We start from the raw sequence: 23,896 nt of genomic DNA, 5'->3' as shown, positions 1-23,896 counted from the left end.
TTAATGTGAAGGCGAAGGTGTGTGCACTAACTGAAGATTAGCTAATTGCAAAGAAGAAAAGTTATGTTTTATGCAAACAATTACAGCCTTTTAACAGTTTTGAATTGTTTGAAACAACTTTTTTATTGTCTCATCAATGCAAGATCATCTTTGGCTAAACATGGATCTGGTCAGTGAGTGCAAAAGATCTGAATACATTTGGTGATTTCAGAAATCAAAGGTATAAGCCTTCAAAACATCCTTCCCATCCAATGACTCCGCAGAGGCCACAATACTGGAATAATCACAGGCAACGTTGGTGAATCCTCTTGACAGAGAAAAAAAGAAGAAAATACCTGTCAAAATACAGTACATGTGAACATCACTTGTCAGTACGGGTGATACCACTGTACCTGGATCTTGTGAAGGATCCTCCGAGCAGGTGATACTGGCTCTCGAGGGTCAGCCCATGTTCTGGGTCATTTCTCCAGGTCAGAACTCTGAGAGACAGGTCTCGAGATGCGGTCACCACCCGAAAACTGTCCTGCAGGGTCAGCACAACTCATGCGTTATAAGCGAAGACGATTCACAGGGAAAGTGTTGATGCGAGTGTTCAAACAGCTTACCACACAAAGAGCAGAGATTGGCTGTAAATGGTCTTGAAAACTAGCTACAAGTTCTCCTTTAAACGTGTAGACCTTCAGATGGTTCCCGTCTGCAACCAGAAGAGTGCTGTTCCCTCTCGCCTCGAGAACCACGTCTGAACGCTGGCTCAGCTCTACCCCGAAACACGCCACTTGCTGAGCTACATTGGGAAGGCATGACATTCAGTAAACATTGCATCATAACACTTTCAATTGTAATTTATAGCATTAAAGGGGACATATCATGAAAATAAGACTTTTTCCGTGTTTAAGTGCTATAATCGGGTCCCCGGTGCATCTACCAACCCAGAAAACGTGAAAAGTGAAACCCAGTATCTTTGTTTTTTGGTAAGCCTTTCTCTGCAAACAAGTAAAAAAATAAGCCGATCTGATTTCGCTTCTGACGTAGGAAGGGGATCTTATTATAATATTACCAGCCCTTAATTCTGCACGTTTCCACCCACGGCGCCACCATTTGGTTTTTGCAAGCGACAACAGTGTAATCAGTTCTAACGCAATGGCAAAAGTTGGAGCAAAGCATGAAGCTGTTCTGTCGTTGAGCACAGACGAGCACTGAACACTATTGACCAAACCATGTCACAGCTGTCTTATAAAGACCTCAGGAACTGTGTCAACTTGTGTAAAAGTTAAACGTGACGGTACATGCAAGTCGATGAGATGAATCAATGTAACTCCACAACAACTACATAAATGTATCCACTAACCATACAGAAACGTCCAGGTGTGTCTAAAAGTTGAACCTCTTCCTCTTCCCGAGTCTCTCCGTAAGGCTGCACTCGCTACGGGTTATTTCTGAGATTCTGGATGAGTGAGATTTGTGTGTTTTGTTATTGCCGGAGTATCTGAAGCTCGTGTAAAGGATCGGCCCTCTTCATTTGCATTTAAAAGGGACACACACACAAAAACAGCTCACACCCAAAAAGGGGCAACTTTGACAAGCTATAATAAATGACCTGTGGGGTACTTTGACACATTCTGGGGACACCATAGATCTTGTGTAAAGTGGTATAATATGTCACCTTCAATTAAACCTAGGCAAGAAAAGCAATAGATTTCTAAGGCTAACCTTGTAGTTCCTTTTTGTATTTGGACTCCTTTAAGGCCAGGTCGAAGACTGCGAGTGTTTTGCTGGTGAAGAGGCCGTCAGATTGGATCACTGCGAGTCGTGCCGGTTGAGACGGGAGGAAGACGGCGGCGCAACAGCCAGAGACGGGCAGACTATCACACACACTGTCCTCGTCTTCAGCAGGACAACACACACTCTCACTGTAGAAAACCTGCCCAAGCACACGCCACACGTCAGTCTCTCCAAACTAACTTAAACATGCATTTCAAACGGGATATCTGTAATGTTGTTATGCTGCAGGGATGATGTATTTTTGTAGGCCAAAACTTGGAAACGAGTTGCATTTTAGCACTTCTGGCTCCTTTGTCTCAAAGTCAATGGGTTTTTTGAATGGGTTTTTGGTTAAATGCTGAAATAAGGTCTGTGGTGAACACAAGCTCGAGATATTTTCACATTTTATTCTGTGACATAAAATACATCAGAGTAATGGGACTACAGATGTTGTCGGGGACATTAAACATCATCAGCCGAACAGGTAAACTCATCTAATCAATCACTAGTCGCTTTCACAACCTTCACGCCCTTGAAAACTATAACTCAAACTTTAAGGGAAAATGTTTTTTACATACGGACTGAAAGAGTTGTCGGAAGCTTATTGATGATGACCGTAGTGCAGTTTGTTTATAGCCCACTTTTGTACTTCTGGCTTCAAAATTCATGTTCCTTGGTGAAGATTATCATGATGAAACAAAACGTATAAGAATCATGAACTTTTGTTGTTCACAGAGATTATGTTATGCAGTAATCCAAAATCCTGTCGTTTTTTTTGTCAAGGGAACCAGTGTGATGCAGACTTGTTCGGCTACAAGAGTTACACGGCTCATTGTGTGAACCAACACTGACAACTGTCAGTTCTTTCACCACAGGCATAAGAGTTTAAACCCTTGAAAACCGGTGGGCTCCAACATGAAACATTTGATTTGAAGAAAAATTATTTTTGAAAAAAGTCCAAAAGGTTAAAAAAATTGCGTACTTAGAACTAATAAAATAAAAATGGACAAACTATTGATTTTAAAGGATTAGTTCACTTTCAAAAAAAAATTGCTGATAATTTACTCACCCCGATGTCATCCAAGATATCCATGTCTTTATCCATGTCTATCCATGTCCGATCGTTTCGCTAGATAAGACCCGTATTTCTCGACTGGGATCGTGTTGAGACTTTGAAGCTGCATTGAGACGGACATTTGAACCTTCTTTGAACATTGGAATAGTTGGTTGCAATTGAAGTCCATTCTGTGTAGAAAAATCCTGGAATGTTTTCCTCAAAAACCTTCGTTTCTTTTCGACCGAAGAAAGAAAGACATGGATATCTTGGATGACATCGGGGTGAGTAAATTATCAGCAAACTTATCAACTGAGTAAATTATCAGCAAACAAATTTTTTTTGAAAGTGAACTAATCCTTTAAGTAATATACACATTAAATACCAGAAGATTATCACAAAGCATTCCATACACATATTCAACTATGTAATTATCTCAGTTACAATGCTTTATGGGACTGTGTGATTGCTATTGCTATTGGTTTTCCACTGAGAACTTGACTATTAAACTTTATTTTTAACAAAAGAAGCTGAAATTACACTTGCGGTTTCTGCAGAAGTATATATTACATGGTAGCTCTGTCTTGAAAGGTTTATATGTTATATTAATATATATATATATATACACTCACCTAAAGGATTATTAGGAACACCATACTAATACTGTGTTTGACCCCCTTTCGCCTTCAGAACTGCCTTAATTCTACGTGGCATTGATTCAACAAGGTGCTGAAAGCATTCTTTAGAAATGTTGGCCCATATTGATAGGATAGCATCTTGAAGTTGATGGAGATTTGTGGGATGCACATCCAGGGCACGAAGCTCCCGTTCCACCACATCCCAAAGATGCTCTATTGGGTTGAGATCTGGTGACTGTGGGGGCCATTTTAGTACAGTGAACTCATTGTCATGTTCAAGAAACCAATTTGAAATGATTCGAGCTTTGTGACATGGTGCATTATCCTGCTGGAAGTAGCCATCAGAGGATGGGTACATGGTGGTCATAAAGGGATGGACATGGTCAGAAACAATGCTCAGGTAGGCCGTGGTATTTAAACGATGCCCAATTGGCACTAAGGGGCCTAAAGTGTGCCAAGAAAACATCCCCCACACCATTACACCACCACCACCAGCCTGCACAGTGGTAACAAGGCATGATGGATCCATGTTCTCATTCTGTTTACGCCAAATTCTGACTCTACCATCTGAATGTCTCAACAGAAATCGAGACTCATCAGACCAGGCAACATTTTTCCAGTCTTCAACTGTCCAATTTTGATGAGCTTGTGCAAATTGTAGCCTCTTTTTCCTATTTGTAGTGGAGATGAGTGGTACCCGGTGGGGTCTTCTGCTGTTGTAGCCCATCCGGCCTCAAGGTTGTGCGTGTTGTGGCTTCACAAATGCTTTGCTGCATACCTCGGTTGTAACGAGTGGTTATTTCAGTCAAAGTTGCTCTTCTATCAGCTTGAATCAGTCGGCCCATTCTCCTCTGACCTCTAGCATCAACAAGGCATTTTCGCCCACAGGACTGCCGCATACTGGATGTTTTTCCCTTTTCACACCATTCTTTGTAAACCCTAGAAATGGTTGTGCGTAAAAATCCCAGTAACTGAGCAGATTGTGAAATACTCAGACCGGCCCGTCTGGCACCAACAACCATGCCACGCTCAAAATTGCTTAAATCACCTTTCTTTCCCATTCTGACATTCAGTTTGGAGTTCAGGAGATTGTCTTGACCAGGACCACACCCCTAAATGCATTGAAGCAACTGCCATGTGATTGGTTGATTAGATAATTGCATTAATGAGAAATTGAACAGGTGTTCCTAATAATCCTTTAGGTGAGTGTATATATATATATATATATATATATATATATATATATATATATATATATATATATATATATATATATATATATATATATATATGGAGATTTTGGGTTTTTATATCTGGAACCCTAATGCTGTGCTCGCTTTCTGATCAATTCCATCGATGAAATGGACTGAAGCTAATTTTGAGTGCTTGGCTTACCTTTGGACTCGAATTAAAGTTTTCTTTGGAGGCCGTGAATATCCATTTTTTATCTGGCGATGAGAGGAGGAGGTTTAGCCTGAAGGAGTCGCACACCACGTGTCTCGAGACTTCACACAGCGCAGGGCAAGTCAGGGCGAGCAGAGACCCTTCAACAGTTCCCACCTAATAAATGAAGATGACATATTGTTACGTAATAGTAAATCGGACGACAAGGAAGAATACTAGGAGATGGGCTTTAATAGCAAATACTTGGGAAACAGGATAGACTCAGGAGAAATACACACAAACATTAACGCTGTCATTAACGAGAACGGACGAAGATTGAGGGGCTGTTTACAGGACACCATTTTCAACCAAAAACTCATTTACACGTCAACGGTGTTTTGGGTGCATGAAAATGCAAACTTGAAAACGGGTTTCAAAGTGTCTGAAAACGGCAAACAGTAAAAACGTGAATCTCTGAAGACGATGACGTCACGCACATGCGTATTACGTGTTCAGTCTATAGTGTTTCATCGCCATCTAATGGCCTGGCCACAGAATACAGCGTTTTCAGTCGTTTTCGCGGATCCGTGTGATGTCGTCTGTACACAGAAACTGTACGCAGAAAAACTTCTCCTTTTTAAGCACATCGTTGTCGTGTAAACGTGCCCTGAGGGAGAACACAGGGACTAAATACAAGGAGCTACAGTAACAAAGGAGCTTGATTAGTAAATGAACAAGGTAAATGACGTCACCAATTAAACAGACTGGGGGAAACTAGGTCACAGGGACTGAACCAAGAACACGATGAAACACAGCAGACAGACTAAACGTAACGCATATATGTCAGAAAAGCTTTTTTAGCCAATATTTAGTCTCATTCACTGAACAGTTCCTAAGACGGAAGAAGAAAAGAGAGGTTTGTGAGGTGTAAAACGAATGTAAACGTACACATCACGGCATTGTGCATATGTGCACGAGGTATTTTGAATCCAATTGGATTCAAGCAATTACAGTTATTATTTCAGGTCTACACCAGCCCTTCCAATCTGATTCACTTTACTAACAGATTATTATGCATGTACACGAGGTGCGATTTTTACATCCAATTGAGAAAACTATTTTCACTGAGGTCTACAGTACATGCTACATATTGATTGTGCAGCTGCACATTTGTAAACGATAGCCTACCATGAGAAAAGAGCTGTCTTTGTAGCTGAATGCCAATAGTGTGGTCTCGGAGAATCCAGACATAAAGCAGGCCAGCTCCTCTCCGCTGGAGCCCTTCCAGGTTTTGATAGTCCCCGCGCTGTCGGACGTGATGACCACAGACTGCCCCGGATCCACGGTGATGTCCTGCATGGGGCTCTGGGCAGGACTCGACCACACACTAACACCCTGCAGCAAACCACAGTTACTGTGGAGCTGGATCAAAAACTGACAAACTTCACTTGGTTGCACTTAATTGTCATAAAAAATAATGTCATAGCACAAAATAGTTCTTACAATAGGCTTCAGTTTCTTTATGCATAATAAATATGAGATCATGTTCAGTCACCCTGCTGTATTCTAGGTAGGGTTTAGAATATCTAAATCGACTGCTGGCGGTAGATCCTTCTCCTATTTAGCACCAAAACTTTGGAAAAGTCTTCCTACCATTGTCCGGGAAGCAGACACACTCTGTCAGTTCAAATCCAGACTAAAAACACATCTCTTTGACCTAGCATTCACATAATACATTATAGACTTCTTTATAGAATTCAATATTAGGCTGCATAGTTTAGGTCAGCCGGAACCGGGAACACTTCCCATAAATCCTGATGTACTCGTTATATCATAAGAAGAATGGCGTCTACGCTAATATTAGTCTCTCTGTTTATCCCGAGGTTTACCGCAGTCCGCCGGATCCAGGCCGTATCCAGATCTGATGAAGAACATGCGTCCAGACCCGACGACAACGCAGTCCTGAAGTGTCAACTAGTCCCTCCCCTGTGAAGGCCTCCTTCCCTTCCCTTTACCTCTGTACAGATAAAACGTTGTCTGGATAATTCCAGTTCGCATGGATACGCGGAAGCGATAAAAAAATTCTGTATTATAAATGTTTAAGGCCAGACAAGTAGTTTATTGAGGGTTGGTTTGTAAAGAAGGACTACACGCCAGCGCACATATATATTCAAACGCGCATACCGTTATATAAAAAAAAAATATCCAGGCTCTTCCAAGCTTTATAATGGCAGTGAATGGAGGATGAGATTTTGAAGTCCATAAAAGTGCATCCATATGACTCCTGGGGGTTAATAAAGGCCTTCTGAAGTGAAGCGATGCGTTTGTGAAAGAAAAAAATATCCATATTTAAAACTTTATCAACTATAATCACCAGCTTCCAGTAACGGCCGTACACAGCGTTTACGTCGATAGAGTAACACTTGACCCGGCGCACTGACGAACACGGAAGCGCAGAGGATAGACGAAACAAAACACCAGCCACGAATTAGAAGTCTAAAACAAAAATGTTTAAAGAGAAATGTCGGAGGAGCTTGAGTTCGATGCCCAGATGTATTTGTTTGACTCAGCTACTGTAAGCTTACGCTACTCCTGCACCGCGTCAGGCGTTACTCTTGTGGCTTGAGTCGTCTGCCGGAAGTTAGTTATTTTAATTGATAAAGTTTTAAATATGGATATGTTTCTAACACAAACACATGGTTTCGCTTCAGAAGGCCTTTATTAACCCCCGCAGAGCTTCAAAATCTCATCCTCCATTCACTGCCATTATAAAGCTTGGAAGAGCCAGGACATTTTTTAATAAAACTCCAATTATATTCGTCTGAAAGAAGAAAGTCCTATACACCTAGGATGTCTTGAGGGTGAGTAAATCATGGGCTAATTTGAATCTATCCCTTTAATATTCAGCAATATTATTGACTTGACTACTCTGTCATTATTATGAGAACTGAACTGAGCTGCTTTATAGCTGAACTGAACTCATTCCATAATTGATTAATTTTACACAGTTATTGAAAGGAACTGAATCCACACTGAACTGATTTCAACTGAACAATGACACTATTGTCTTTTTAGAGCTGCTTTCCAGCAGAACTAAACTTTCTGCTTTCTCTCTTTTGATTTGGGGTTGAAAAATGTCGAAGGCGTTTCTTGAGATCCAGCTTCATGCCTACCCTACACACTTTTATTAGGTCTCTGCCACATGAACGAGAAAGCCTGTTTATACCTTGTGAATGTCCCACGCTTTGACTGTCCCATCTGTCGATGCACTGCACACAACAGGAGAGCTTTTCCACACATCTGAGCGCCCGTCGTTTCCAGACAGGTACTCAAAACCAACAACCCTGCCTATGGATGAACAGATTATGACTCAAAAACTCAGATTAGTTTACATATTCACATATTCATTTACATGCGCAGTACCTGTTTTCTAGAAAACTGCGTTCAGAGCCAGAGAAAGCATGAATGTCACAGTGTAATTGTGGTGTTAGCAAATATTTAGCCTCCACCACTGAACAGTTCATAAGATGGCGGAAGACAAAAAGAAATGTTTGTGAGATGTAAAGCGTATGTAAACGTACACATCACGGCACTGTCATGTGCCAAATGTATTTTGAATCCAATTGAGAAATCAATTGGATTCAAGCAATTACAGTTTTTATTTCAGGTCTACACCACCCCTTCCAATCTGATTCACTTCACTAACAGGTTATTTGGTTGCAAGTAAATGTGGCCAATCTGTCATAAAATCATTTGAAGAGAATTTATGTCACTAGGCGCGTTTCCATCACAGATTTCCGCAAAACTTTTGCGATTTTTTTCTAAATGTCGACAAAAAACTATTGCGAAATGACGGCGTTTCCATTAACCGATGTTATGCGACTAAAACTTCATGTTTTCCTCTCGCGATCAGTAAAATCATTCCAAAAATCATGGCTACGGACGTTGGTAGGTTTATGTACTATATCCCACAATCCCAGCCACTGCACCGGCCATTATTATTAATCAAAGGAGACGTATGTGTGTTATCCAATCATTAATGATAAGGAAAGACCCTTATACTTGAGAGCGGCACATATGAGGAGTTTCTGGGTGTTTCTCCCTCATTTCTGCTTCGAGGTCTTTGATTGTGGCATTTATTAGAGGTTTAGAATCCAGTATTCCTGTAATTATTTTGTCTTTTATGAGTTTAATAAAGAACTCTGTCTCGTATTCTGTCCAGACACACTGCGTCATCTACGTCAGCTGACCTGTAAATGCGCAAAAACTGTTTCCATTGCAGTTTTGCGAAATATTTCTTTTTCGAATTGCCTGGAAAACACCTCATGCGAGCATAAAAACTTTTTTGCGATAAATGGGAGTTTTTGGGAAAATTACGTGTTTCCATTAAGCGTATTTTCAATTCGCAAATTCAATCTGCGCAATTTGAAGGGTAATGAAAACCCTTGAAGTGATTTGCATTGGCATTATAGCATATGTTTGTATGAGATCACTTGCCTGTATGTCCTCGTAGGGTTTTGCACGTGTAGTCTGCACACGACCTGCCGGTCTTCATTTTCATCTCCAGGTGAGAACGACGCAGGTAATACGCTTTCCAAGAGTGTGTCCCGGTGTCTGAGAGATGCTGGGAAACATTGCAGAAACTCCATCTCTGCAGACACATTCTCCTGCACAAGGATTCGATCTTAAGCGTCTCAACAGAAGAATGTGGCGTAAAACACAAGATATCAGCATCCTAAGATGAATGCTATTCAAGGGTCATCCCTGGTATTCAGTGCCATTCGGACATCATCAAATTTAGAAAATCAAATTTAGAAAAATCATTAATCATGATACGGTGATGTAAAACATTTGAAAAAATATTTAACTATTTATTCAACAAAATCAATAAAATGGAAGATGAAAAATGTCCACAGGGACAAAAAAACAACAGTTTAAAATACTTCAAATTTATATATATATATATATGAATTGTACTTACTTTTTTTTCCCAAAATTTTACATTTTTGTTTTCAGATAAAAATGCCTAAAAGGCGTTTTTGTTTACGTTTTAAATCAGGGTTCACCAATCTCGGTCCTGGAGGGCCGCTGTCCTGCAGAGTTTAGCTCCAACCAGCTCCTACACACCTGTTTGAAAGTTTCTAGTATGCCTAGTGAGACCTTGATTAGCTGGTTCAGGTGTGTTTAATTGGGGTTGGAGCTAAACTCTGCAAGACAGCAGCCCTCCAGGACCGAGATTGGTGAACCCTGTTTTAAAGTATATCATTGATACTCCAATAAATTTTCAATGTCACTAGATTATTAGTTTTTTTGTGTGTTTTTTTTTTTTTTTTTTTTGCTATTTTTATGAAATTGTTTTAAACAAAAACTGCTTAATAGGGTGGACTAGGTAATGACAGGGTGGACAAAATAATAACAGGGTGGACAAGTATAAAAAATGGACGGATGGATCTCTCACCTACAACCAGTTACAATATTAATTTAGTTATAACTGAATTTTGATAAGAAACAGTAAAACATTACTAAAGAACTTTAAATACACTACTTCTTCAACTTTAAACATAACTTACTTTCACAATCAGTACGTTTACTCTCAGTGTTGACTGATTTAACAGGGTGCACCACGTCTGAGCAACAAGAAGCTAACTTAGACGCGTTATCAAATTAAGAACGGCATGGTTTTCAAACTAATTTAAAAAATATGGGTTTTCTACTGACTTTTTCATATCTAGTGGACGTGTTGACCACATACGATTTGAAAGATAAAATTTGTCAAATAGAAAATAATAGTTCTCACAAACTTGCCCAAGTTGTTGTCCCTCCAAAGAAGTGATGACTGCTTTATGATATGATGTCATTTAACTTTTTCAACTTTCATTAGAAGGGAAAGTAGTCAAAAAACAGAGTGGACAATAACTTGAGAGACTAAAACCTTGCTAAAAAAAACATTTATTAGAATTGTGAAAAAAAAAAAAAAAAATGTAATACCGGTAATTGAAGACACTCTATACATTATTAGAGAGTCATGACTGATATACCCAACAATGTACATTGGAAAAAATTCACACATAGTAAGTTTTGTTTTTATCATGAAAATGGGATACACAAGCCTGGGGACATGGGAAAAATATGGTCAAAATGCTGTAAAATCAACTTCAATATGCTTACAGTTTAAATGGTGTTACTAAGACAGCTTTAAAATGGATACTGATCAACATTTTAAGGCAGTAAGATCATGATCTTTACACACAAAAGGCACTGAATCCCAGGAATGACCCTTATATAGCAACCAGTACAGATAATTATTGTAATGTTACAGTTTAAGCGATGTTTAACGATATATAACCTTTATTGACTTACCTCCACAACCACGGTGTCTCCGCAGCATAGCACCAATCCTACACAAACAGTTTAAATGTGCATGAAAATAACATACAGTACAGTGAGGTCCACAAGTCTAGTGAAAATGCTTCCATTTAGCTCTTTTTTTCTGTTTTATAATTTATATCAGCATCACAATTACAGTGCAAAGTTAAAAAATTGTACATGAATTCGAAAATAGCATTATTTGGTATGTGTCCCTCTTACTTTATGATAACAGCGAGCTGGCATTGAAAAAGAGTGGGGGTTCAATCTTCAGCTGGCTGGCAGGAGCCGCCACTGGCATGTCACATGACCTGGCAGTGGCTGGCTGGCAGCTGCCAGTCGTTATCACGGCCATTTGACTGCTTGAATTGGGATAAAATTCTCTAAAACGCCAATCATGCAAAAGAACATAATCATATCTACAGATGCATAATAAATGAGGAACACAAAAACTGCCAAAAATCAATGGTTTCTGAAACTTGCCAAAGGCAGACTGCCAGACAACTAGCCAGCCACTGACAGGTCACGTGACATGCCAGAAAAAAACAGATGATCCAAGTTAGGAATTGAGAATTTTTCACATAGCATCTTTTGTGTTTCAATGAGATCACATGCTCAATGTCACACATTTGATTATATGATTAGTAACCTAAAAAATTGTAGGCCTATATTTCTGTTTTAAATTATTTAACGTCCTTAAAATCTACTGTTTTCCAGGTTTAAATTGGATTTTGAATCCCAGGTTTTCAGTGTGATATATGTAGGCACGTAAAACTGTAGTGGCTGTACAGTAAATGTAAAGTGTGCAAGATTTCTGATTTATGTTTTCTACTTAGGAGACATTGAAGCAATATGAACATTTATGTCCTGGCTTTCTTTTTTTACTTCTAAATAAAGATCATATTGTAATATTTCATTGTGGTCTTTCAATTCAATGTCCACTAAAGTTTGTCAGTGTCAATATTCAAGCAAAAATTAATGTATTTATTTTTTGTAAAGTAGGTTATGGGGATAATAACATCTCTTTCTAATGGAAACAAAAGGAGTCAGTAGAATGTCCTGTCATCAGTCTGACTCTCGGTCTTTCTGGCGACTGGCGGCGATCTAAACATGGATGTCATCATTATCTGTGTCGCTTACCTTACACACTGTGGATGCTCGGATTAAATCTTCTTCTTGAAGAAGAGAGAAGATACTGATCAGACAGTCCAGAGGTAAACTTTGCCAGATCTCCATTTCTCACAGCAGAACTACAGCTGCCGGATGCTTTCAGTTTCGGGAAGATGGCGTCATGATGATGTTTTCTACGGAATAACCTCAGGGACACACATTACGTTACTGTAAACATGCACTTGCAATCAAAATTATTCAACCCCACAGAGACTGGAATAATTTACAAATGTAAGCACTTAGTGGCATAAGAATTGTTTATAGGTCTAATACAGCTATTTATAATTATTCAATCCCTATTCAACATTGCTGTTTTCAAATCACTTATGGTATAGGGTACAAAACTGTGGTTAAAAATAAATAAATAAATAAATAAACATTAGGGAACTCTATATCGACACTTAATTATCTGTAGTTATGACACATGCATAAGTTTAACCCATGCATGATGTACTGAAGTTCAATAGCAAATATAGCCAAGACAAGAGAGCTCTCACAAACGTTTTATTACATCAAAAAGGTCATGGCTACAAGAATTAATACATTTGTATATGAATGTTAAGAGAAAATTCGATTTTGAATTTGATAACTCAACTTCATTCTCAGAATCACTCAAATAAAAGTTATGAAATTAATATTTGAATAGTAAAAATGAAAGTAAAAATGAAATATTAAATTGAAATGTTATCGAGCATTGAAAAGAAAATAGAGTCTGGCAAATATCTGTGGAGAAACAAAGCATAGACTGATGCTGATAGAGAGAGAGAGAGAGAGAGAGAGAGAGAGAGAGAGAGAGAGAGAGAGAGAGAGAGAGATAGATAGATAGATAGATAGATAGATAGATAGATAGATAGATAGATAGATAGATAGATAGATAGATAGATAGATAGATAGATAGATAGATAGATAGATATCACTTATTAAGCTATTTAATTATCAGCTTGTAGAGGTAAAAACAAGATTCCTATTTTTAATCCTTGTTTCTTGTCCACTGTGGGAGATGCTGATGCTATGATTCTGATGCGTGCAAAGTACCATAAATAGATCCAGAGAGGCATGTTGATGTTCCAAACAAATAACTGAAGTTTATTAAATCAAATATAAAGATGCATTGTAACATAAAACAGAACAAACAACTTTTCAGGTTTGTTGCACCATGCCACCCTAGCTCCATATGCACGGTCAAAAGAATGTGTGCTCTTGCACCAGCGCCCCCCTCCTGTCAGGGGTGGCCTATCCTTTATACAACTTTTCCCCTCTCACCTATACAGGGCACACACTCAGAGAATAAACAAAATTAACAATACACAACAAAATCATTCATATTTAAATGAAGAAATTTTTACAAATGAATTAAGGTGGTAAGTATGGCTCCTACAACGTGTATAAGCGCTGATCCCCTCAATTCTCTTTATAGTTACAGTCAGAAAGCCTGTTTTATCTGTGAGGTGAAACACTAATATGCGCTGTGCTCGAGGAATTAATCTGGTTTTTAGTTTTAGTTTGTACATTATCCCAGGTCGGACACCTGGCAGAGAGTCAGCAGAGTAACGGAGCGCGAGTGTGTGCTGGGCCCATAATAACCCAGAGCTCGGTGGGTCCTGGAGTGTGTGCTGGCCCATAATAACCCAGAGCTCGATGGGTCCGGGAGTGTGTGTTGGGCCCATAATAACCCAGAGCTCGGTGGGTCTGGGAGTGTGTGCTGGCCCATAATAACCCAGAGCTCGGTGGGTCTGGGAGTGTGTGCTGGCCCATAATAACCCAGAGCTCGATGGGTCCGGGAGTGTGTGTTGGGCCCATAATAACCCAGAGCTCGGTGGATCCGGGAGTGTGTGTTGGGCCCATAATAACCCAGAGCTCGGTGGGTCCGGGAGTGTGTGCTGGGCCATAATAACTCAGAGCTCGATGGGTCCGGGAGTGTGTGCTGGGCCATAATAACTCAGAGCTCGGTGGGTCCGGGAGTGTGTGCTGGCCCATAATAACTCAGAGCTCGATGGGTCCGGGAGTGTGTGCTGGCCCATAATAACCCAGAGCTCGATGGGTCCGGGAGTGTGTGCTGGGCCATAATAACTCAGAGCTCGGTGGGTCCGGGAGTGTGTGCTGGCCCATAATAACCCAGAGCTCGGTGGGTCCGGGAGTGTGTGCTGGCCCATAATAACCCAGAGCTCGATGAGTCCGGGAGTGTGTGCTGGCCCATAATAACCCAGAGCTCGGTGGGTCCGGGAGTGTGTGCTGGCCCATAATAACCCAGAGCTCGGTAGGGCTGTCAAATGATTAATCGCGATTAATCGCATCCAAAATAAAAGTTTGTTTTTACATAATATATGTGTGTGTATGGTGTATAATTATTTTCTATATATAAATACACACACAAGCATGTATATATTTAAGAAATATTTTCATGTATATACTGTGTATATATATTTATATTATATATAATTTATATTATATATAAATATTTTATATATAAATAACACATTTTTCTTAAATATATATGCATGTGTGTGTATTTATATATAGAAAATAATTATACTCCATACACACACATATATTATGTAAACACAAACTTTTATTTTGGATGCGATTAATCGTGATTAATCGTTTGACAGCCCTAGAGCTCGGTGGGTCCGGGAGTGTGTGCTGGCCCATAATAACCCAGAGCTCGGTGGGTCCGGGAGTGTGTGCTGGCCCATAATACCCAGAGCTCGGTGGGTCCGGGAGTGTGTGCTGGCCCATAATAACCCAGAGCTCGATGGGTCCGGGAGTGTGTGCTGGCCCATAATAACCCAGAGCTCGATGGGTCCGGGAGTGTGTGCTGGGCACATAATAACCCAGAGCTCGGTGGGTCCGGGAGTGTGTGCTGGCCCATAATAACCCAGAGCTCGGTGGGTCCGGGAGTGTGTGCTGGCCCATAATAACTCAGAGCTCGGTGGGTCCGGGAGTGTGTGCTGGCCCATAATAACCCAGAGCTCGGTGGGTCCGGGAGTGTGTGCTGGCCCATAATAACCCAGAGCTCGATGGGTCCGGGAGTGTGTGCTGGCCCATAATAACCCAGAGCTCGGTGGGTCCGGGAGTGTGTGCTGGCCCATAATAACCCAGAGCTCGATGGGTCCGGGAGTGTGTGCTGGCCCATAATAACTCAGAGCTCGGTGGGTCCGGGAGTGTGTGCTGGCTCATAATAACCCAGAGCTCGGTGAGTCCGGGAGTGTGTGCTGGCTCATAATAACCCAGAGCTCGGTGGGTCCGGGAGTGTGTGCTGGGCCATAATAACTCAAAGCTCGGTGGGTCCGGGAGTGTGTGCTGGCCCATAATAACTCAGAGCTCGGTGGGTCCGGGAGTGTGTGCTGGCCCATAATAACCCAGAGCTCGGTGGGTCCGGGAGTGTGTGCTGGCCCATAATAACTCAGAGCTCGATGGGTCCGGGAGTGTGTGCTGGCCCATAATAACCCAGAGCTCGGTGGGTCCGGGAGTGTGTGCTGGCCCATAATAACCCAGAGCTCGGTGGGTCCTGGAGTGTGTGCTGGCCCATAATAACCCAGAGCTCGATGGGTCCGGGAGTGTGTGCTGGGCACATAATAACCCAGAGCTCGGTGGGTCCGGGAGTGTGTGCTGGCCCATAATAACCCAGAGCTCGGTGGGTCCGGGAGTGTGTGCTGGCCCATAATAACCCAGAGCTCGGTGGGTCCGGGAGTGTGTGCTGGCCCATAATAACCCAGAGCTCGGTGGGTCCGGGAGTGTGTGCTGGCCCATAATAACCCAGAGCTCGGTGGGTCCTGGAGTGTGTGCTGGCCCATAATAACCCAGAGCTCGGTGGGTCCGGGAGTGTGTGCTGGCCCATAATAACCCAGAGCTCGGTGGGTCCGGGAGTGTGTGCTGGCCCATAATACCCAGAGCTCGGTGGGTCTGGGAGTGTGTGCTGGCCCATAATAACCCAGAGCTCGGTGGGTCCGGGAGTGTGTGCTGGCCCATAATACCCAGAGCTCGGTGGGTCTGGGAGTGTGTGCTGGCCCATAATAACCCAGAGCTCGATGAGTCCGGGAGTGTGTGCTGGCCCATAATAACTCAGAGCTCGATGGGTCCTGGAGTGTGTGCTGGCCCATAATAACTCAGAGCTCGATGGGTCCTGGAGTGTGTGCTGGGCCATAATAACTCAGAGCTCGATGGGTCCTGGAGTGTGTGCTGGCCCATAATAACTCAGAGCTCGATGGGTCCTGGAGTGTGTGCTGGCCCATAATAACCCAGAGCTCGGTGGGTCCGGGAGTGTGTGCTGGCCCATAATAACCCAGAGCTCGGTGGGTCCGGGAGTGTGTGCTGGCCCATAATAACTCAGAGCTCGATGGGTCCGGGAGTGTGTGCTGGCCCATAATAACCCAGAGCTCGATGGGTCCTGGAGTGTGTGCTGGGCCATAATAACTCAGAGCTCGGTGGGTCCGGGAGTGTGTGCTGGCCCATAATAACTCAGAGCTCGATGGGTCCTGGAGTGTGTGCTGGCCCATAATACCCAGAGCTCGGTGGGTCCGGGAGTGTGTGCTGGCCCATAATAACCCAGAGCTCGATGGGTCCGGGAGTGTGTGCTGGCCCATGATAACCCAGAGCTCGATGGGTCCGGGAGTGTGTGCTGGCCCATAATAACCCAGAGCTCGGTGGGTCCGGGAGTGTGTGCTGGCCCATAATAACCCAGAGCTCGGTGGGTCCGGGAGTGTGTGCTGGCCCATAATAACCCAGAGCTCGATGGGTCCGGGAGTGTGTGCTGGCCCATAATAACCCAGAGCTCGGTGGGTCCGGGAGTGTGTGCTGGCCCATAATAACCCAGAGCTCGGTGGGTCCGGGAGTGTGTGCTGGCCCATAATAACCCAGAGCTCGGTGGGTCCGGGAGTGTGTGCTGGCCCATAATAACCCAGAGCTCGGTGGGTCCGGGAGTGTGTGCTGGCCCATAATACCCAGAGCTCGGTGGGTCTGGGAGTGTGTGCTGGCCCATAATAACCCAGAGCTCGATGAGTCCGGGAGTGTGTGCTGGCCCATAATAACTCAGAGCTCGGTGGGTCCGGGAGTGTGTGCTGGCCCATAATAACCCAGAGCTCGGTGGGTCCGGGAGTGTGTGCTGGCCCATAATAACTCAGAGCTCGATGGGTCCGGGAGTGTGTGCTGGCCCATAATAACCCAGAGCTCGATGGGTCCTGGAGTGTGTGCTGGGCCATAATAACTCAGAGCTCGGTGGGTCCGGGAGTGTGTGCTGGCCCATAATAACTCAGAGCTCGATGGGTCCTGGAGTGTGTGCTGGGCCATAATACCCAGAGCTCGATGGGTCCGGGAGTGTGTGCTGGCCCATAATACCCAGAGCTCGGTGGGTCCGGGAGTGTGTGCTGGCCCATAATAACCCAGAGCTCGATGGGTCCGGGAGTGTGTGCTGGCCCATAATAACTCAGAGCTCGGTGGGTCCGGGAGTGTGTGCTGGCCCATAATAACTCAGAGCTCGATGGGTCCGGGAGTGTGTGCTGGCTCATAATAACCCAGAGCTCGGTGGGTCCGGGAGTGTGTGCTGGCTCATAATAACCCAGAGCTCGGTGGGTCCTGGAGTGTGTGCTGGCTCATAATAACCCAGAGCTCGGTGGGTCCGGGAGTGTGTGCTGGCCCATAATAACCCAGAGCTCGGTGGGTCCGGGAGTGTGTGCTGGGCCATAATAACTCAGAGCTCGGTGAGTCCGGGAGTGTGTGCTGGGCCCATAATAACCCAGAGCTCGATGGGTCCTGGAGTGTGTGCTGGCCCATAATACCCAGAGCTCGGTGGGTCCGGGAGTGTGTGCTGGCCCATAATAACCCAGAGCTCGGTGGGTCCGGGAGTGTGTGCTGGCCCATAATAACTCAGAGCTCGGTGGGTCTGGGAGTGTGTGCTGGCCCATAATACCCAGAGCTCGATGGGTCCTGGAGTGTGTGCTGGCCCATAATAACCCAGAGCTCGATGGGTCCGGGAGTGTGTGCTGGCTCATAATAACCCAGAGCTCGGTGGGTCCGGGAGTGTGTGCTGGCTCATAATAACCCAGAGCTCGGTGGGTCCTGGAGTGTGTGCTGGCTCATAATAACCCAGAGCTCGGTGGGTCCGGGAGTGTGTGCTGGCCCATAATAACCCAGAGCTCGGTGGGTCCGGGAGTGTGTGCTGGGCCATAATAACTCAGAGCTCGGTGAGTCCGGGAGTGTGTGCTGGGCCCATAATAACCCAGAGCTCGATGGGTCCTGGAGTGTGTGCTGGCCCATAATACCCAGAGCTCGGTGGGTCCGGGAGTGTGTGCTGGCCCATAATAACCCAGAGCTCGGTGGGTCCGGGAGTGTGTGCTGGCCCATAATAACTCAGAGCTCGGTGGGTCTGGGAGTGTGTGCTGGCCCATAATACCCAGAGCTCGGTGGGTCCGGGAGTGTGTGCTGGCCCATAATAACCCAGAGCTCGATGGGTCCGGGAGTGTGTGCTGGCCCATAATAACCCAGAGCTCGATGGGTCCGGGAGTGTGTGCTGGGCACATAATAACCCAGAGCTCGGTGGGTCCGGGAGTGTGTGCTGGCCCATAATAACCCAGAGCTCGGTGGGTCCGGGAGTGTGTGCTGGCCCATAATAACTCAGAGCTCGGTGGGTCCGGGAGTGTGTGCTGGCCCATAATAACCCAGAGCTCGGTGGGTCCGGGAGTGTGTGCTGGCCCATAATAACCCAGAGCTCGATGGGTCCGGGAGTGTGTGCTGGCCCATAATAACCCAGAGCTCGGTGGGTCCGGGAGTGTGTGCTGGCCCATAATAACCCAGAGCTCGATGGGTCCGGGAGTGTGTGCTGGCCCATAATAACTCAGAGCTCGGTGGGTCCGGGAGTGTGTGCTGGCTCATAATAACCCAGAGCTCGGTGAGTCCGGGAGTGTGTGCTGGCTCATAATAACCCAGAGCTCGGTGGGTCCGGGAGTGTGTGCTGGGCCATAATAACTCAAAGCTCGGTGGGTCCGGGAGTGTGTGCTGGCCCATAATAACTCAGAGCTCGGTGGGTCCGGGAGTGTGTGCTGGCCCATAATAACCCAGAGCTCGGTGGGTCCGGGAGTGTGTGCTGGCCCATAATAACTCAGAGCTCGATGGGTCCGGGAGTGTGTGCTGGCCCATAATAACCCAGAGCTCGGTGGGTCCGGGAGTGTGTGCTGGCCCATAATAACCCAGAGCTCGGTGGGTCCTGGAGTGTGTGCTGGCCCATAATAACCCAGAGCTCGATGGGTCCGGGAGTGTGTGCTGGGCACATAATAACCCAGAGCTCGGTGGGTCCGGGAGTGTGTGCTGGCCCATAATAACCCAGAGCTCGGTGGGTCCGGGAGTGTGTGCTGGCCCATAATAACCCAGAGCTCGGTGGGTCCGGGAGTGTGTGCTGGCCCATAATAACCCAGAGCTCGGTGGGTCCGGGAGTGTGTGCTGGCCCATAATAACCCAGAGCTCGGTGGGTCCTGGAGTGTGTGCTGGCCCATAATAACCCAGAGCTCGGTGGGTCCGGGAGTGTGTGCTGGCCCATAATAACCCAGAGCTCGGTGGGTCCGGGAGTGTGTGCTGGCCCATAATACCCAGAGCTCGGTGGGTCTGGGAGTGTGTGCTGGCCCATAATAACCCAGAGCTCGGTGGGTCCGGGAGTGTGTGCTGGCCCATAATACCCAGAGCTCGGTGGGTCTGGGAGTGTGTGCTGGCCCATAATAACCCAGAGCTCGATGAGTCCGGGAGTGTGTGCTGGCCCATAATAACTCAGAGCTCGATGGGTCCTGGAGTGTGTGCTGGCCCATAATAACTCAGAGCTCGATGGGTCCTGGAGTGTGTGCTGGGCCATAATAACTCAGAGCTCGATGGGTCCGGGAGTGTGTGCTGGCCCATAATAACTCAGAGCTCGATGGGTCCTGGAGTGTGTGCTGGCCCATAATAACCCAGAGCTCGGTGGGTCCGGGAGTGTGTGCTGGCCCATAATAACCCAGAGCTCGGTGGGTCCGGGAGTGTGTGCTGGCCCATAATAACTCAGAGCTCGATGGGTCCGGGAGTGTGTGCTGGCCCATAATAACCCAGAGCTCGATGGGTCCTGGAGTGTGTGCTGGGCCATAATAACTCAGAGCTCGGTGGGTCCGGGAGTGTGTGCTGGCCCATAATAACTCAGAGCTCGATGGGTCCTGGAGTGTGTGCTGGCCCATAATACCCAGAGCTCGGTGGGTCCGGGAGTGTGTGCTGGCCCATAATAACCCAGAGCTCGGTGGGTCCGGGAGTGTGTGCTGGCCCATAATAACCCAGAGCTCGGTGGGTCCGGGAGTGTGTGCTGGCCCATAATAACTCAGAGCTCGATGGGTCCTGGAGTGTGTGCTGGCCCATAATAACCCAGAGCTCGGTGGGTCCGGGAGTGTGTGCTGGCCCATAATAACCCAGAGCTCGGTGGGTCCGGGAGTGTGTGCTGGCCCATAATAACTCAGAGCTCGATGGGTCCGGGAGTGTGTGCTGGCCCATAATAACCCAGAGCTCGGTGGGTCCTGGAGTGTGTGCTGGCCCATAATAACCCAGAGCTCGATGGGTCCGGGAGTGTGTGCTGGCCCATAATAACTCAGAGCTCGATGGGTCCTGGAGTGTGTGCTGGCCCATAATACCCAGAGCTCGGTGGGTCCGGGAGTGTGTGCTGGCCCATAATAACCCAGAGCTCGGTGGGTCCTGGAGTGTGTGCTGGCCCATAATACCCAGAGCTCGGTGGGTCCGGGAGTGTGTGCTGGCCCATAATAACCCAGAGCTCGGTGGGTCCTGGAGTGTGTGCTGGCCCATAATAACTCAGAGCTCGGTGGGTCTGGGAGTGTGTGCTGGCCCATAATAACCCAGAGCTCGGTGGGTCCGGGAGTGTGTGCTGGCCCATAATAACCCAGAGCTCGATGGGTCCGGGAGTGTGTGCTGGCCCATAATAACCCAGAGCTCGGTGGGTCCGGGAGTGTGTGCTGGCCCATAATAACCCAGAGCTCGATGGGTCCGGGAGTGTGTGCTGGCTCATAATAACCCAGAGCTCGATGGGTCCGGGAGTGTGTGCTGGCCCATAATAACCCAGAGCTCGGTGGGTCCTGGAGTGTGTGCTGGCCCATAATAACCCAGAGCTCGGTGGGTCTGGGAGTGTGTGCTGGGCCATAATACCCAGAGCTCGGTGGGTCCGGGAGTGTGTGCTGGCCCATAATAACTCAGAGCTCGATGGGTCCGGGAGTGTGTGCTGGCCCATAATACCCAGAGCTCGGTGGGTCCGGGAGTGTGTGCTGGCCCATGATAACCCAGAGCTCGATGGGTCCGGGAGTGTGTGCTGGCCCATAATAACCCAGAGCTCGGTGGGTCTGGGAGTGTGTGCTGGCCCATAATAACTCAGAGCTCGATGGGTCCGGGAGTGTGTGCTGGCCCATAATACCCAGAGCTCGGTGGGTCCGGGAGTGTGTGCTGGACCATAATAACCCAGAGCTCGGTGGGTCCGGGAGTGTGTGCTGGCCCATAATAACCCAGAGCTCGATGGGTCCGGGAGTGTGTGCTGGCCCATAATAACCCAGAGCTCGGTGGGTCCCTGCCTTCAGTTAGTAGTAGGTAATCGCAATATACTATTACTATTAGTTTTGGTTAATATTTGAATTAGTATTTATTTTTATATTTTCTGTTTTCAAATATTTTTGTAATTTTGTTGTGTTTTTGTCATTTTTATTTGTTTTTTTGGTAACACTTTCCAATAAAGTTCATTAGTTAACATTAGTTAATGTGTTAACTAACATGAACTAACCATGAGCAATATATTTGTTACAGTATTTATTAATCTTTGTTAATGTTAGTTAATGTTAAAAATACAGCTGTTCATTGTTTGTTCATGTTACTTTACGGTGCATTAACTGTTAACAAATACAACCTTTGATTTTAATAAAGTATTAATAAATGTTGAAATTACTATTAAAGGGATAGTTCACCCAAAAATGAAAATGCTGTCATCATTTACTCACCCTCATGTTGTTCCAAACCTGTATGACTTCCTTTCTTCTGCTGAACACAAAAGAAGATATTTTAAAGAAAGTCGGTAATTAAACAGTTGCTGGTCCCCATTGACTTCCATAGTATTTTTTTTTTTTTTTCCTACTATGGAAGTCAATGGGGTCCATCAGTCGTTTGGTTACCGACTTTCTTCAAAATATCTTCTTTTGTGTTCATCAGAAGAAGGGAAATCATACAGGTTTGGAACAACTTGAGGGAGAGTAAATGAGGACAGCATTTTCATTTTTGGGTGAACTATCCCTTTAACTAAGATTAATAAATGCTGTAGAAGTATTATTCATTCTTAGTTCATGTTAACTTCATGTTATTGAAGTTCATTAAGGTATTTAAATCATGTAAACTAATTAACCTTATTGTAAATTACCTGGTTTTTCAGTGTCTATATAGTATTTTTATTCATTTTTAGTTTAGTTATTTTAATATTTGAACTTAAACTAAATGGAAATGAGAAATGGTGCCTTGGCAATGAGCAGAATTTTTTTGAATTTCAGTTAATGTTTTTCCCCAAGTGATTACATTTTTTTTCATGGTCTTGGATTTAGTTTTAGGCTAACCTTGATTCACATGTTGTTATGATACAATGCTTTTTAAAATGTTCACATCAGTCTACACTTTTTACCCCAAAATGATAAAGCCAGATTTGTCATTACTTTGCCAATGTATTTATTTAAAGAAAAACTGAATGAAGGGGTCTGAGTGCTTTCTGAATGCACATATGAACTATAATACTTTACAAGAGTGTCACTGTCAGAGAAATGTTTGATTTGCAGGCTTCAGGCATCACCACACCATTACTTCATGACCTTCAAGTCAGCCATGCGCTTGAACAGAGTCCAGTAATGAAAAGGCATCTCGTCTTGACATGGTGCCCAACGGGACAGAAACTCAGCCGAATCTGAGGCGAGGAACCAGCCTGAGACGAAAAATAACATTATCTGATAATAAGTGACAATATGTGCCCCATTATTGTGAAAATATATACTGTATTGGAACAAACTTTACAATCACAGTTTTCATTTGACAAACATTTATCACATATATACGTTTTAGCTTATAATAGTCCTGTTTATCTTTTTGCAAATGTTGATAAGGAGTTTGAAAAACTATAAAATATTAGGTCATCATAAAGTTTAAAAGCTCATATAAATGGGCACCGAACTTTTGGTCTGATATTTAAACAAAATAAACCTTCTTGAACCATAGATAAGTTGTGTTTTCACAAATACTCGCACTCAGATGTACAGTATAGGCCTATATTTCCTTCATTGAGTCATTTAACTGATCATGCCTGCAGGGGGAGTGATTGCAAAAGATGTTAATGTTTTCTTGAATTGATAAACAATACTGCTAAGTAAAAAGCTGCAAATTATTAAAATTGTGATTATGTGCCTTGCTCGAGTGAATAGAGAATGGACGGACAGACATCTGACACTGTAAAGTCTTTCTCAAATCTGCAGTTATTCCTGAAGCACCTGCAGTCTAT

The 23,896-nt window shown here is 44.6% G+C and overlaps 1 protein-coding gene across 1 annotated transcript; it reads right to left on the bottom strand.

The window, feature by feature from the left end:
• Positions 1-92: 92 nt before the first annotated feature.
• fbxw12 (F-box and WD repeat domain containing 12) lies at positions 93-12,499 on the bottom strand. Its single transcript, XM_079849768.1, has 10 exons — positions 12,343-12,499; positions 11,197-11,234; positions 9,330-9,503; positions 8,063-8,180; positions 6,025-6,231; positions 4,849-5,013; positions 1,711-1,921; positions 606-784; positions 393-523; positions 93-307 (listed from the first exon to the last, which is right to left on the bottom strand). Exons 1-10 carry the CDS (start codon positions 12,436-12,438, stop codon positions 208-210), a joined length of 1,419 nt encoding a protein of 472 aa, XP_079705894.1. The 5' UTR covers positions 12,439-12,499; the 3' UTR covers positions 93-207.
• Positions 12,500-23,896: the final 11,397 nt, after the last annotated feature.

The sequence above is a fragment of the Squalius cephalus genome (assembly GCF_949319135.1).
Source record: "Squalius cephalus genome assembly, chromosome: 18".
In the NCBI taxonomy this organism is placed as follows: domain Eukaryota; kingdom Metazoa; phylum Chordata; class Actinopteri; order Cypriniformes; family Leuciscidae; genus Squalius; species Squalius cephalus.
The sequence above is the reverse complement of the archived record's forward strand: the minus strand, read 5'-3'. Positions and strand labels throughout refer to the sequence as shown.

What these genes read in the sequence shown, in the direction of transcription:
- fbxw12 (XM_079849768.1), bottom strand. Translation starts at nt 12,438, where the DNA reads ATGGAGATCTGGCAAAGTTTACCTCTGGACTGTCTGATCAGTATCTTC. An exon ending in CTACGAGGACATACAGGCAA is followed by an intron (nt 8,181 to 9,329) that starts GTGATCTCATAC and finishes ATCCATAGGCAG; the next exon opens with GGTTGTTGGTTTTGAGTACC. An exon ending in CAATCTCTGCTCTTTGTGTG is followed by an intron (nt 524 to 605) that starts GTAAGCTGTTTG and finishes CTGACCCTGCAG; the next exon opens with GACAGTTTTCGGGTGGTGAC.